The 16,287-nt window shown below is 36.2% G+C and overlaps 2 protein-coding genes across 2 annotated transcripts; both read right to left on the bottom strand.

The window, feature by feature from the left end:
• Window positions 1-4,145: 4,145 nt before the first annotated feature.
• LOC128550522 (lipase ZK262.3-like) lies at window positions 4,146-10,319 on the bottom strand. The gene is made up of 2 exons (XM_053529731.1): window positions 10,299-10,319; window positions 4,146-4,772 (listed from the first exon to the last, which is right to left on the bottom strand). Exons 1-2 carry the CDS (start codon window positions 10,317-10,319, stop codon window positions 4,146-4,148), a joined length of 648 nt encoding a protein of 215 aa, XP_053385706.1.
• A 257-nt stretch (window positions 10,320-10,576) lies between these two features.
• On the bottom strand, window positions 10,577-11,704 carry LOC128550521 (lipase ZK262.3-like). Its single transcript, XM_053529730.1, has one exon. The coding sequence runs from the start codon at window positions 11,702-11,704 to the stop codon at window positions 10,577-10,579; it is 1,128 nt and encodes a 375-aa protein (XP_053385705.1).
• Between the last annotated feature and the right edge of the window lie 4,583 nt (window positions 11,705-16,287).

Below are 16,287 nucleotides of genomic sequence, written 5' to 3'. Positions count from 1 at the left end.
TGGCAAGTCGGCAACTCTGATCCGCTTGCATGTATCATTTGAGAAAAGATGGCTCATGTCTGAATCTGCGTCGGACCTTTTTCGTCGTTTATTCATCCTGTCGTCACAATGTGATCCGACATGTATCCCATAGTAAGTTCAGTGATAATTTGCGGAGGATGTTGACGCAGATACACTTCTCCCGCATTCTTCATCTTCATACTCAAAACATTCAATAAAGTCACTGATCATCCCCATGTCCTTTCCGTAGAAGATCTCTCGTTGGTGATGATAAGGGCTGCTAGATAAAGCGGTCAGCGTAGGTAGCTTTGGCACAATACCTTTAAAATGCACGATCCGCCAGCTTTTTGGGACAAGTCTATCATGGTTCTCGGCGTAAGGACGATCTCAAGTTCTCGGCATTCCAAACGTGTAAAGTGTTGTTCTGTCCTTGTCAATTACGTTGTCAGCTGACAGTTGAGCTGATGCTATAGACGCAATAGCTCCACCTAAAGAATGTCCAGTCACAACTACTCAGTAATTTGGATACTTGTTAACTAAGTCTTTTATGCATGACTTGGCACATGAATAAATTTGATCATTTGCATTACTGAAATATTCTTGAACATTACCACCAACTTTAGCAGATACTTTAAACCTACCAAGAACTGTTGCAAATTCTTCAATAAGTTGTGCTTTACTTGTTGTTCCTCGGTAGGCAAGGATGATCTTCTTCATTGCATGAGACACAGCTGTGATTGCAAAACATTCCCTGTATTTGAAGAGATAATTACATTTTCGTCCTATTATCTCGACAATTTCAAGTAACCCAGCCGGGAAAATTGTGCTTGTACAGCGAACAGGATCGTCTGTGTAAGCAACAGCTGAGAATAGTGTCGCATTGAACGCTTCGTAAGGTTCAAATTCTCCGCTTTTGGTTCCGTTCTGGTTAATTCTTCCACATTTGTTAGGTTCTGTGACGCTGCACAGTTTTGAAATGTCACTGTTACTACATGTTGTGCACAGGTTAGCTGTTGACCCCGGCGCATGACAGGTGCCGGACATTTCACACCAGCGACACTTAACAAAGAAAATACTTGAACTTGCACATGACAAACAATCCTTGTGGTCGCTACATCCACCTTGTACGACAGGAAGAACAGCCAGAATGAATAAAATAGCACAAAACATTTTTAAACTTCAGAAAATTATGAGGTTTAAACAAGCAAGCTTTCATTATTTTATCCGGAAGCGGAGTAAAATGTGTTTTAAATAGCAAGGTTTCAAATTTGTTGAAAAAGATATTTGATAGTGATATACATTAATGTGACTAACTCTTACGGAGAACAGATATAGCTCGCCTGGTCATGGTATTTTGATTACCTAAATGGGTACGTCTCTGCAATTTCCGTGTGATTACGTATTCTCATTAGGCAATATTCGGCATTCTTCGGACGTAATTATATACGCGGCTTTCCGTATAAACCGGAGAATGCCGAAATCGCATACGGAGAATACGTATTTTGCCGACAGTCATAAAGGGTAACAGCAAGTACGCGCAAAAAGTAAATTGAACATGATTCAGAGTACGGATCAGAACTTGTATTATATGATAAAATGTAGAAAAGGTACGTATAAGTCACATAACTTGGAGTTTTACTCCAGACATTTAAAATGTACAATTCGTATTTGGTAAAACTCGTTGTATTTCCTATCGCGCGATTAACGCAGTAGATTCTAAAAAAAGACTTTCACTGGTCGTAGATGCTGTTGGAGAGTAACTGTTTAGAAGGTAACGAGACTGCCCAGTTACTGCAAATAAAGCTACCCGGAAGTCGAATACTTCCATCTGAAACAACTTCAGGAGATATTATTTTTGCTTGCATATGCAAATAAGAGGAGAAAAAATTTAAAACAAATGACAAACAAAATAATACATACACTGTTTTCTTACCGAAGCATACTTAAACGCATGAAAGGTACGTCCGTAAACAGAATGCGTATTAGGTAATGGTTAGTTCGGTTTGAAATGCCAGAAATGAAAAAGATAAAACAAAAAGTGATTTATTTTCGTAATTGAATATTTTAGTGCGTTTAGAGTATTTTATTATACATTTTGACAATATTTGCTATATCTGATGGGTATTGAAAAAAGTTTCATGCAACGGTTTTCTCCCGCCATGCCAATAATGTAAACGAGGGTCATATCTTTCACGTGGAAAATACTCAAATAAAGTATGACTATATGATTTAGTTTGTTATTTTGATGGAACTAAGATAGTTCTTAAATAAAAGATGATTAGATATCAATGCATATTTCGATTTATGAAATATATTTATGATATAATGGAAGTCTTTGGGGAAATAATTTGTGGTCTCAGATATTATCTTTACCGTAACGTTATGTTGTTTCCCGAAAATGAACTTTTTTGAATCTGTAAGCGGTCAATGTCTGTTCCCCTTATTCTCTGTCAGTAAGCCAACCACTAAATTTGATTATCGTCAATATGTTGGCATGGAAACTAGAGCTCTGCAGATCATTTTATTTGTATTTGTTTTCTACAATAATTACCATATAAATTTTGAACATACTGACTTAAATATAGCTGTTTGTGTCCTTAAACGAACCATCGCCAGCATGTTTTCATCTATTATTATAGTTCATATATCATTAATCAAATTAAGAAATAATATATCTCATCCAGTGATTTGTCGTTGAATAAATCATTGTTTGGAGTTCAGATGCGAAGGAATTATATCACGAGGGCGCAGCCCGAGTGATATAATAATACGCATCTGAACGACAAACAATGATTTATTCAAGAGCAAATCACTAAATGAGATATATTATTTCGATTCTAACACGTTACCTAGGATTTTTAAGTACATCCTTGACGACATTCATTAAATATTTGCCCGTTTTCAATCGGTTTCTTTTCCAGCGCGCCGCTATGCCGTTTGGCACCATGACGTAATAATTGTGACGTCAGAACAGTGATTTGTTGTATAATAATTCACTGTTTTCTGCCTTCTTTATTTAATAGGAAAATGAATCGGATCGTGTTAGAATTATCTATAACGTCCATTTCACATCTTCAGTATGAAATCGATACTACGGCTTAATAGATTATCGATTTGCATATACAAAAATGGAATGACAAAATATTCAAGATTTTATCACTTCATTCAATACATGATGCATGTAAGTATGAGGTAAAATAACATTTGTAGACAAAATAATGTAAACGAAGTACAAAAACTAAATAATTTGACGGAAAAGAAATGTTTCACAAAATTATTCTTCTACTCACATTCAGACTGGAGATTACATAGATTGTGTTATAAATGAATGCTTGTTGAAAAGAACGATGAAAACAAATATCCTGGTAGCATGCACACAGATTTTAGTTTGATCAATACCTTTGCTTTGCAAATTTTCATGTAAGATATTCGCACACATTGCAATAATGAAACATGGAACTATACCAAAAATATACATATGTTATAATATTTAAAAGGATCTTAAATACTTCTATACAATTTTACATCAATTCTTCTCCCAAACGAGTTTCTTTCTTCCTAATTTTGCCCTATCTAACCTATTTATCGTGATATATTTTGTCAAAGCAACAACAAAAACTTATAACTATACAACTGCAAAATATTATTTCCACATTGAAGCTTCTTTAGCCATTCCTCCTCAGCACTGTACAGCTCGGAATGCTACATAGAACAAAAATACTGCTGTGATACTCATCAGAGTATGCACATATATCACAGCCCCACTGGTTGGCAGGTCAGCAACTTTGATCCGCTTGCGCGTATCATTTGAGAAAAGATGGCTCATGTCTGAATTTGCATCAGACCTTTTACGTCGCCTATTCATTTTGTCGTCACAGTGTGATCCGACGTTCATACCATAGTAAATTCTATGATAATTAATGAACGATGTTGATGTCGATGCGGTGTTTTTACATTCTGGATCTTAGTTCAATGTAATCACTGAATACAGACATGTTTTTTCCATAGAAGATCTCTCGTTGGTGATGATAAGGGCTGCTAGAAAATGGTGTCTTTATCGGTACATTAGCTACAGTATCCCTGAAATGCACGATCCGCCAGCTTTTTGGGACAAGCCTATCATGGTTCTCGGCATAAGGTCGGTATCAAGCTCTCGGCATTCCAAAAGTGTAAAGCGTTGTTTTATCCTTGTCAATTACGTTATCAAATGATAGCTGCGCTGATGCAACAGATGCAATAGCACCACCTAAAGAATGTCCAGTCACGACTACTCGGTAATGTGGGTACTTCTTAACTAAGTCTTTTATACTTGCCTTAGCGCATGGATAAATTCGATCGTTTGCGTTCTTGAAGTACGCCTGAACATTTCCACCACCTTTAGCAGGTACTTTAAATAAAGCAGTTGTAACAATTTCATCAACAAGTTGTAGCGGACTTGCTGTTCCTCGGTAAGCAAGAATGATCTTTTTCAATCTATGTGATTCTGCAGTAAATGCAAAACACTCTTTATATTTAAAGAGATAATTACATCTCCGCTCTATCACCTCGACAACATCAAGGAAGCCTGAAAGAATCTTATTTGCACAGCCCGCGGGATAATCTGCGGAAGCAACTGCAGAGAAAAGTGCGGCATAGAATGCATCATATGGTTCAAATTCTCCACTCTTTCCATTATTTAGGCTATTTCTGTTACATTTGTCAGCTTCTTTGACGCTACACAGTTTGGAAATGTCACTGTCGGTGCATTTCGTATACGAGTTATTATCTGATCCCTGTGCATGGCAGGTTTGAGATATTTCACACCATCGGCAGTTTACAGAAAACAAACTTGAGCTTGCACAAGAAAAACAATCTTTGTGGTCCCCACATCCACTTTGCACGACAGAAGTACAGCAAGTGAGAACAAAATTACAAAAATCATTTTAATATATTGTTAAGGAAATGTACACACAAACTATGAAAATATCGTCTGTATTTTACACGATTCAAAATATTCAGAAACTGTAATATTACATTTAGAACACTTTGTTTTGAATGCAGTTATATACACGACTGTTTAAAAAGCAATGTAATTGGTCCATCGATTTTTGTGTAATATTGAGACTATTATTATTATTATAACAACCGCGATTATCTCATAACCGTGTATAATACGTGCCATATAAAATAAATCAAATAGTATATTTGGCAGAAAGTATGTCCGCTTGCTAAACCCTCAAACTTGTTTAACGTTACGTTACAGTATCAAGGTCGGTAGTTTATACTAATTTGTTTTAGCACGATTGTGACAAAAGCCTCAAGCTTATAGGAACCACTCTCGAGTCCGCTTACTGGAAAAGCCAGTACTGGTGTCATATGAGAAGTCATGGTTGCGACCCCAGTGGGACTCGAACCCATGACCCCTGGATTGAGCGGCTGACACCTTAGCCACTGGAAACATTGATACCTCATTAAACGAAGTTGTACGTATGTATATTATTAGAATATCATGTCACATTTGGTAAAAAAGCTGTTGCTATTGATATGTCTGCATAAAGGAAGCTCCTTCGTTTGAAAGATATTAAAGTTGTGTTATTGCAACGATATGGTATACAGCTTTAACACGTAGGTTGCATGGTACTGTGGTGAGTTAAGAGAACACTTCTATCTTCAAGACTCAAGAATTTCTTCCTGGATAACCTAGAATGTAGCTACTTGCCAAAAGACCTACCCTGGGAGCATAAGGTCTACCTAACCCAACAGCGGGGGTTAGGGAAGGGGGTCACGGGCATCAGTGTGTACACTGATGGGCCTGGCATTTCGAATGTCTATGGGCAGACCTCCTCCAAGTCTATAAAAAAAATGTATCCTTTTAAAAGGATATGACACATGACACTTAATGGTTGATAAGTTTCTAGTTTCCGGATTTGCGCGAACATTCGTATGTTGGCAGCTTTTAACATGCACTTTCTTAAACAGTTGCAACGCTTTATTTTGTAAACATTGATATAAATATGTAACGAGACGCGACAGTACTTTAAGATACTTTCATCACGTGGGCAGCACGACAAAACTCTTTACCAAAATATTTTGCTTCCTTCAGTAATAAAAGAGCGCACACGCATCTCTCAGTATCATCTCGTAATTTTAAATATACATAAATAAACAATCAGTTACACTCTAGTTTAAAGTAAATCATTTAACTTGGAGTATATCTAAACATACCTACGTGCAAATAGACATTTGCCAATTAAGTCTACGTGGACTGTGGACACGTAAGACGATCGATTTTTCAAGGGGACCGTCTCAACATAATTTGATTATATTATGTGCGGTAGGAAAAATAGTTTATCACGGCAATAGGGTTTGGATTATTATATCATCACTATGCGGTAGGTGATATAAATTTAGATGTGCCTGTTTTTAGCTCGATATTTTGAAGCAAAAGTAGAGCTATTGCTCTCGCTCCGGCGTCGGCGTCGCCGTTGGTTAAAGTTTTTGATAAAGTCAAATATCTCTGTTACTATCAAAGCTATTGACCTGAAACTTAAAATACTAATTTACTATCAACGTCTACACCAGGAGAAACAATCCCTAAAACTCTGATTTGAATTTTGACAGAATTATGCCCCCTTTTAACTTAGTATTTTTGGTTAAAGTTCTCGATAAAGTGAAATATCTCTGTTACTATCAAAGCTATTGACTTGAAACTTAAAATTCTTGTTTACTATCAAAGTCTACACCGGGAGAAATAATCCCCATAACCCTGATTTGAATTTTGACAGAATAATGCCCACTTTTAAATTAGAATTTTTGGTTAAAGTTTTTGATCAAGTCAAATATCTCTGTTACTATTAAAGCTATTGTCTTGAAACTTAAAATAGTTATTTACTATCGAATTCTACAACAGAAAAAAACCCTCATAACTCTGATTTGAATTTTGACAGAATTATGTCCCTTTTTGGTTAAAGTTTCTGATCAAGTCATCAGAGGATGGAAGCAAAATTTAAAGGACTTTACTGTTGAAGCCCTAAGGAAAGGACAACAAAGGGAAGAAATTCCCCGAAACTCTTAAGTCCACTAAAATCATTACCAGGTACAGATATGTCAAAATACACCTTAATTTTGCAGGTACCATCCATGTTGTACCAAAGAAAAATGGTCTCGGTTTTTACCTACGGCCAGTCATAAAAAAGTTACAAAATAACCTATTTATAGTAACCTAAAAGGGAAGTTATTTAATAAAAATATTGTAAGTGAACAAAAAATGAATCTAAAGTAAAAACAAGAGCACCGCAATGCAAAGCAACATAAACACAAAATAAAGTCCTGTGACCTTTAACCCTTAAGTGTGACCTTTACCTTGAAGCGAGCCATGTGCTCTGCACGTCGTCTCAATGTGGTGAATATTTGTGCCAAGTTTTTTTAAAACCTTCTAGCATTTCAAGAGTTACACTTGGCACTCGAAACAAAGTTATATGATCTTTGACCCCTAAGTGTGACATTGACCTTGTAGCAAGCCATCCAAAACATGCGCTCTGATGGACATTTGTGCAATGTTTCTGTAAAACCCTTCAAGCAGATCAAGAGTTACAGAGCGGACACGAAACAAAGTCATATGACCTCGACCCCTAAGTGTAACCTTTACCTTAAAGCAAGCCACCTGATACAGGCTCTCTGTACGTCGTCTTGATGTGGAGAACATTTGTATCAAGTTTGTTTAAAATCCTTCAAGGGGTTTACGAGTTACAGAGAAAAGTCGACACGAAATTGCTAACGGACAGACGGACACACAGTCAGACAGGCAGACGGTCAGATGTACACCTGTAGTATTCCAAAATATGTTCCTTCGGGCAAAGATATTACGTTTTCTACAGTTTTCACAATGTTTTACCTGCTGACCTACATTTTGATCCCAGCTGATCCAGTTTACATTTTTTTTTCATTTCGGACGACGAAGACGATGGAATGCGGATACATTGCGATCAGCATAGCTCATCTTTTCAACTTTGTCGCAGCTTATAATATTGAAGAACATTTCAGGAAAGTTTACGCTAGATCAAATACTTTTTGCGATATGCATAACAAAACATTTCTCTCTGACAAAACAGACGGACGGACAGACAAATCCAAATCTTATCCTGTGCGGTGACATAATAAGCCAGACCTTAACATCATTATAGGAATGTTTTCCTACTACACATAAATTAAAATTATCATGTTGAGACGGTCCCCTTGAAAAATCGATCGTCTTAGGTGTTCACAGTCCACGTAGACTTAATTCGCAAATGTCTATTAGTGACATATATAAGCTATTGAAAAAGTTAGAACTAGATCAGCTAATCTCCTTTTGTTTTCGTTGAGTCGTATTGAAGGAAACGAAATAAGATTTAGTTTTAAAAATGTGATTTTTACGGGTCTGGGAGTCGAACTCCCAACGGATAAGTATGATACGAATATCGTTACCGCTCGGCCAACGAGGTATCACTGACTGCATTGTAAACGTAGTGAACTGACTTAGTTTTATGTTACTATTTTGTTTGGTTACATTTTAAACGCCATAATACTACGCGATACCTATACAAACGAACAAATAATGAACTAAAGTGGGAAGGTTATTTTTCTAGTTTCAGCTATTCATTTTCTTGTTGTTTTTTTTTTATTATAAGATTAGACCAGAGATTTTATACAGGAATAATTTTAATGTTTCCGTTGTATACAAAAATGGCCATGATCTCTGACACCAATATTGTTTCAAGAATAGGAGTACTCTTAACAATCGTGGTAAAACCTCAAGCCAACAGTTCCTGACATAGAGAATGTTTTTTTTTGTTTTTTTAACGTCGCACCGACACATGATAGGTCATATGGCGACTTTCCAGCTTTAATGGTGGAGGAAGATCCCAGGTGCTCCTCCGTGCGTTGTTTCATCAAGAGCGGGCACCTGGGTAGAACCACCGACCTTCCGTAAGCCAGCTGGATGGCTTCTTCAGATGAATAATTCAACGCCCCGAGTGAGGCTTGAACCCACATCGATGAAGGGCAAGTGATTTGAAGTCAGCGACCTTAACCACTCGGCCACGGAGGCCCCTAGAGAATGTTTAGAATTCCGGTTATATGCATGTAGGAAAAGTGACCGCGTCTACCGAAAACCAAAATCTGAATAATTGGAACAATCTGTGTAAAGATTCAATCAAGAACCTATGGAGTTTTCTTATTTTAAAATAAGGAGTAATTTCGAGTAATCTGATAATGAAGTATAAACATTGTGCCAGAGTAGGGGATAAGTGACAAAAGCTACACAAAAGGACTTAATCGACTGTTAATGTGTTTATTTACTTTTAGAGTATAATTCATTAGTAGCATCCAACGGCACAAGACGTAATCAGTATCAGCGGTTTACATGTATGTGTTAAGATTTGATAATGATAATAAATGACAATGTGAATGCAAAGTTTTCTAACTTATCTTTCTAACACATTGTTTATATGAACATTTTAAAGTCACGATGATTACAAAATATATCTTTATAAGATGTTTATCTTTATAAGATGTTTTAGTTCTAACAAGACATAAAAGCATGTGTACGCCTAAATGTAATTTCATAAGGTTTGAAATTACACAGAAGGTCCTACCAAGCAATACTGAAAGGTTTTAACAGATTGTTTTTCTATAAAGAAATCATACCTAAGAATTTAAACAAAACTCTTATAAATCTAGTTGAAAACCTTTTCAAAGTATAGAATGCAACCAGGCAAAATGAATGATCTCGGTTTGATTCACAGAATATATTGGAAAATACCATACCCCTCACGCCCGAAACACCGGTTTATTAGATATTGAATGAACCCCATGATCGCAAAAGATCAGAAAATAAAACAACACTAATCCAAGCACTGCTTATCAATAAGAAGAAGTATTTATCATTTATCAAAACGAATATCTGCTTGCATTCTTATTTAAATACGTGTTTATGAGTAAAAGAATATAATTTTTTGTCAAAGTTACAAAATACGACACTGAAAATTGCCGATTTCTGCTTCTGTTTTCGGTAGTTTAGTCTCTGAAGTATTGTCTGTTTGGAGGCATATAACCTTTTCAAATAATAATTATGTAATCTTAAACTTAAGTCAATATTTGGCAACAATAGTTTAAAATTTTAAGACATATCATTTACAGCGGTTTAACGAGAGATACGACAATCATGAATATTATAGCGAAATTGTGGTGGCATTTTAACATGCTGATTAAATACATAGATTGTGTTATAAATGAATGCTTGTTGGTAGCATGCACATGACTTTAAGTTTGATCAATACCCTTGCTTTGCATATACCCATGCTAGATATTCGCACGCAATACAATAATAGAACATGGAAATTTACCAAAAATGTACATATGTCATTATATCTAAAAGGATCTAAAATACTTCTTAACATATTTACATCTATCTATCTCCCAAACGAGTTTTTTTCTACCTAATTTCGCCCTATCTAACCTATTTTTCGTGATATATTTTATCAAAGCAACAACAAAAATACATTAATATGCCATTGTAAAATATTGTTTCCACATTGACGTTTGTAGCCATTCTTCCTCAGCATTGTACAGGTCGCAGTGCTACATAGAACAAAAATACTGCTGTGATACTCATCGCTGTATGCACATATATCACAGCCCCACTGGTTGGCAGGTCAGCAACTTTGATCCGCTTGCATGTATCATTTGAGAAAAGATGGCTCATGTCTGAATCTGCATCGGACCTTTTACGTCGCCTATTCATCTTGTCGTCACAGTGTGATCCGACGTTTATACCATAGTAAATTCTGTGATAATCAATGGACGATGTTGATGTGTATACGCTGTTTTTACATTCCGGATCTTCGTACTTAAAGCATTCAATGTAATCACTGAACATAGACATGTTTTTTCCATAGAAGATCTCTCGTTGATGATGAAAGGGACTACTAGAAAGGAGTGTCCTTTTCGGTACATCAGCTACAGTATCCCTGAAATGCACGACCCGCCAGCTTTTTGGGACAAGCCTATCATGGTTCTCGGCATAGGGTCGGTCTCCAGCTCTCGGCATTCCAAAAGTGTAAAGCGTTGTTTTATCCTTGTCAATTACGTTATCAAACGACAGCTGAGCTGATGCAACAGATGCAATAGCTCCACCCAAAGAATGTCCAGTCACGACTACCCGGTAATGTGGGTACTTCTGAACTAAATCTTTAATACTTGACTTAGCGCATGGATAAATTCGATCGTTTGCGTTCCTGAAGTACGCCTGAACATTACCACCACCTTTAGCAGGTACTTTAAATTTAAGAGCTGTAACAGCTTCTTCAATAAGTTGTAGCGGACTTGCTGTTCCCCGATAAGCAAGAATGATCTTTTTCCAAGCATGTGATACTGCAGTAAATGCAAAACACTCCTTATATTTAAAGAGATAATTACATCTCCGCCCTATCACCTCGACAACTTCAAGAAAACCTGGAAGAATCTTATTTGCACAGCCCGCAGGATAATCTGTGTAAGCCACTGCAGAGAATAGTGCGGCATTGAAGGCATCATATGGCTCAAATTCTCCACTCTTTCCACTATGTAAATCATTTCTGTTACATTTTCCAGCTTCTGTGACGCTACACAGTTTGGAAATATCACTGTCGGTGCATTTCTTACACGAGTTATTTCCTGATCCCGGTGCATGGCAGGTTTGAGACATTTCACACCATCGGCAGTTTACAGAAAACAAACTTGAGCTTGCGCAAGAAAAACAATCTTTGTGGTTGCCACATCCACTTTGCACGACAGGAAGGACAGCCAGTGAGAATAAAAAAGCAAAAAGCATGTTGTATTGCTGAAAAAATGTACGCACAAACTCCGAAATGATAGCCTGTATTTTACACGATTTAAAATATCCAGTAACTGTAATATTACATTTAGAACACTTTGTTTTGAATACAGTTATATACGACTGTTTAAAAGGCAATGTGATTGGTCCATCGATTTTTCTGTAATATTCAATTTGAGACTTTTATTATCATCATAACCGTGATTATTTCATAACCGTGTAAAATCGTGTTATATAAATTACATCAAATATCATATTTAGAAGAACGTATGTCGGTTTACTTAAAAATCAAACTTAATTCACGTACGAGATTATATTACAGTATTTAGGAACGATTATACCTCATAAAACGAAGTTATACGTACGTATATAATATTAGAATATAATGTCACATTTGGTAAAAATGTAGTTGCTGGTGATGTGTCTGCTCGAAGGAAGTTCCTGCGTTTCAAAGATAATATCTGATATTGCAACGATATAGTACACAGCTGACAGTCCATGGGTCGCATGGTGCTGGGGTTGTTAAGAGAGTGCAAATGACCTAGCACCTCTGACTTCTACACTCGAGATTTTCTCTCGAGATTACCTCGCGCTTAGAACCTGGCTTAAAGCCCTACCCTGGGAGCATAAGGTCTATTTAACCTAAAAATGGGGGTGGGGGTCGGGGTCACGGGCATTAGTGTTGTGCCTGACACACCTCCTCCAAGTCTATACAAAATATCTGTATCCTTGTAAAATGTATATATTTGATCAGATTGACTTATATATGATAGATTTAATTGTGACCTTAAATGACCTGAAATATCGAAATAATATTTTTTCCTATCACTACCCCTATATTTTACTGTAATAAGTCTATCGAATAAACCTGAGCTTTACACGTCATCCTGCCTCCACAGGGCAAGTGCTTACCGATTACATTCAGTCCACTTTCAAATTAAAACTTTGGGATATCGTATAATAATTCTTATGACTGGTTGAAATATTATTATTATTATTATACCAGATTTATATAGCGCCCTTTTCATGATCAATTTCACGTTCAAAGGCGCTTTACATAGTTCAAATGCAGCCACACATGGCGCATAATTCATCCTCTACCAGTACAGACACAGAGCGATCTGACCAGAGGGACAGAGTGAGACAAAGCCCCCATGACAGAGAGATTAGAAATCAGATACAGACTTGTCCGGCTAACTTAGCCTAGCTCGTTGCGAATAGACAGCCTGGTTCTTTAACGTGCCCAGTGTATAGCACTGATACACGCAAGGATTATATATAATTTTAGATAAAATCTTGCATGGGAAATTGAAATAGTAACGCATGGATTTGTTTACTTTCTTCCGTTTACATTGAAAACTTAAGATTTCCTAGGTTACACTTGCCAGACAGCTGACAGAAGTAGACTTATTAAAAGTATAATAGAATCATAGGATTAGCAGATTTTGTCTTGCTCACGCTCCCTTCTAACTGTCAAAATTTTAATATAGCTCTGCTTGGGCAGCGACGCCACAAACAAAATCTGATATTCACAGAAATTTGAACTTTGTGCATGTCGGTATAATGGACCGTGAACTGTGGAAACACTTTAACAAAAGTTGCAAAATGGGTTATTGATATTTTGTATAAAACAATATAAAAGTAATGTGATCAACCTAACACAGGAGTTTACACTTTATGAAACAACATAATGGTGCCTTTACATTTTGATGTTATTAAAATGCTGTTGTTTTTTTTGTAATGATAGATATTAACAGGCAGTAATATCCAAAGTAGTAAAGCGACTAACCCATACATTGTGATTTGTAATTTTTAGAGTAATAATAATTTATAACCGAAAGACAAAATGCCGCCACTGTTTCTTTATTTACATGACATTAGATGGTTGATTAATTTCTAGTTTCCTATTCGAATTACTGACTGCAACTAACACGTAGTGTACTGACTTAGTTTTATGTTTTTGTTTAGTTTGGTTACATTTCAAAACGCCATAGCACTACGCGATACCTATACGTGCGCGCTCTATCAAGGCTGGGCGGCAGGTACCGCCAAAATTAGCAAATATACAAACCATTCATAACCAAGTCAGTCAGTGCGTAGCATTTCAAGGCCGTCTAGTCTAAAACTCAATTCGTGCAATAAATTTGCATTCAACGCATTGTAATTTGAAACCATTTAATGCAAAACTTCATTCACACATTTAAACATGAAACGATGCATTGAAAATACTTGTTGCGATGCATCGTAATATGAAATCATCTAACAAAACATGATACCATGCAGCTCAATGGGAAGCTGTTTAACACAACATGAGTACGTGCATTGTAAAATGAAATGATTTATTACAACCTGCCGCCGTCTAATGCTTATTGAAACCGCTCTTTGTAATCAAAAGCGGTGTATAAAACTTGATGTCATGCAGTCCAATGGTAAGATCTTATGCCATTTCTAAACAGTATTTAATTTAAGTTGGACATTCAGTTTCCTGAATTTCATACGACTTGTAAGGGGATTTGTGAATCGAGCGAGCGTAGCAGATACTTCTCCAGATAAAGTTAAAACTTGTATGAAATCCAGGAAACTGATGGTCCAACTTGTAAATCCGGTAGTTATTTATTTCAAATAAAATCCACTTACTTCACAACAGTTTTTTCTAGCTTATCAGATTTCCAGAGACCTATATTCCCATAAATAACTATATATCTACTTTAGAAAAACAAAAAGGCGGTGTTAACTTTTATATAAGAAAATCACAGTTCGTTAAATACAACCCGCTGAATTTACTCATTTTCGTTTCTTTCAACGTCTCTTTTCAAAATATTAAAATACGCCGTCATTTTACCTAGCATGTGATAGGATAAGACATGCCGATTTCGAAAGAAAGCTCAGTGATACATACTGAAAAGCGGTATAATAAAAGAAAATATTTTCGATTGAGAAAGGGTACGAGGAAAGGGAGAAAGATAGTACTAATTATATTTGGACTACTTGTTAGTAGACCAGCGGAGACTTACATTTGATTTAGTATATATGCCTTGATTATCATGTTCTCACTGTCACGTGATGTTTGCAAGGTGCTCGCTGAACGGAATTCCGTTTTTTTTATAACCCGGAAAATACTACAGAGGCATGAGAAGTTCTCATTTAACCAGTGACGAGGAAAAAAGACTATTGACTGGTTTACAAAAGTCTTCTATAAATAAAAGCATTCTTCCAGTTTCTCGAAATCTGTTTAAAATTGACTTTGCGATAAAGCTTCAACATTTTCTGATAAAGAGTTCCTGAGATTTATTTTCACGTCAAACAGATCTACTCTTTAACATTTATTTGAGATAATTTCAAACTAAATACTCGTCTAAGTACTTGTTTTGGCAGAAGAATGATTCTTGAAAAGTGGACACTAACAGAAATAAGAAAGACAAGTTATAAAATCGCAAAGTTTACAAATCTAACCCCCCACCCCCACCCCCGCGAGTTCATTATTAATCATGTGATGAAAAATGACGAGTTTCCGTAAAATGTACCTGAATCAGTAATGCCAAACGTGTATTTTAGAAAATAAACCAATTTTACGATTTGAAATAAAATAACGTTTCCGTGCTTTTCTAAAATTGTTTCAACACTTTTTGAGACAGTTCTTAAGTGGAGATGGGTGTTTCTTTTTCATACTGCGTCCCTCGTTTTCTAAGCAAAGATCTCCGTGATTTTGCTGAAATCAAATCAACATTAATATTTGTGTACTTTTAGACATTATTTATTTGTCTTATTGTTTATCTAACAACCTTTATTTATGTATATAATGTGCTAGTATTAACTTTATCTCGTCAAGTAATGACAATTTTTCCACGTGAAGTAGGGGTACATGACGGCCCATGTTAGGTATAAGTATGAACATAACATAACATAACATAACATAACAGAACAGAACATGTACCTATAAAGAACACGGTTATAACGAATTAGAGGCTACAAGGAACATTTTAAAAACTGTAGCCTTCTCTTTTGTATGAACAATAAAATGGCTATAGCGAACAAAGGGAGAGTCAGTGGCTCAGTGGTTCGCTAGCCGGACTACAACGCCAGCGATCCGGCGTTTGATTTTCGGTTCTCGCTGATATTCCGACTAGTGTTCAGTACTGTGAAATTATCTTAAATTAGCACTGTTTCTCTATCTCTAGAGGTCTAGACCGGATGCTGGGAGGTAAATACGACACCTGCCTTGGGCTCGGCTTGAAATGAGTTGATCCACCCTTTACAAATGAGTATTTTTGTCGACTACCCAAGATAAACAACAAAATTCATAGTTATAGCGAATAATCGGGTATAAGGAACACATTTCCATGTCCAAATGTTAAAACTCACATTGTAAAAATATAGGCTATAGAAATGATATACAATTCTTTTACATAGGCGTTTGGTAGACATTGTACAAACAAGTTTGAATTATAAAAGTT

This window comes from Mercenaria mercenaria, chromosome 18 (genome assembly GCF_021730395.1).
Source record: "Mercenaria mercenaria strain notata chromosome 18, MADL_Memer_1, whole genome shotgun sequence".
Classification (NCBI taxonomy): Eukaryota; Metazoa; Mollusca; class Bivalvia; order Venerida; family Veneridae; genus Mercenaria; species Mercenaria mercenaria.
The sequence above is the reverse complement of the archived record's forward strand: the minus strand, read 5'-3'. Positions and strand labels throughout refer to the sequence as shown.

Excerpts from the sequence above, each read along its gene's own strand:
- LOC128550521 (XM_053529730.1), bottom strand. The coding sequence starts at position 11,704 with ATGTCTCAAACCTGCCATGCACCGGGATCAGGAAATAACTCGTGTAAG.
- LOC128550522 (XM_053529731.1), bottom strand. The coding sequence starts at position 10,319 with ATGGGTATATGCAAAGCAAGG. Across the intron at positions 4,773-10,298 it reads TGGGTATATGCAAAGCAAGG|GGATCAGATAATAACTCGTA; the intron begins GTATTGATCAAA and ends TGCCATGCACAG.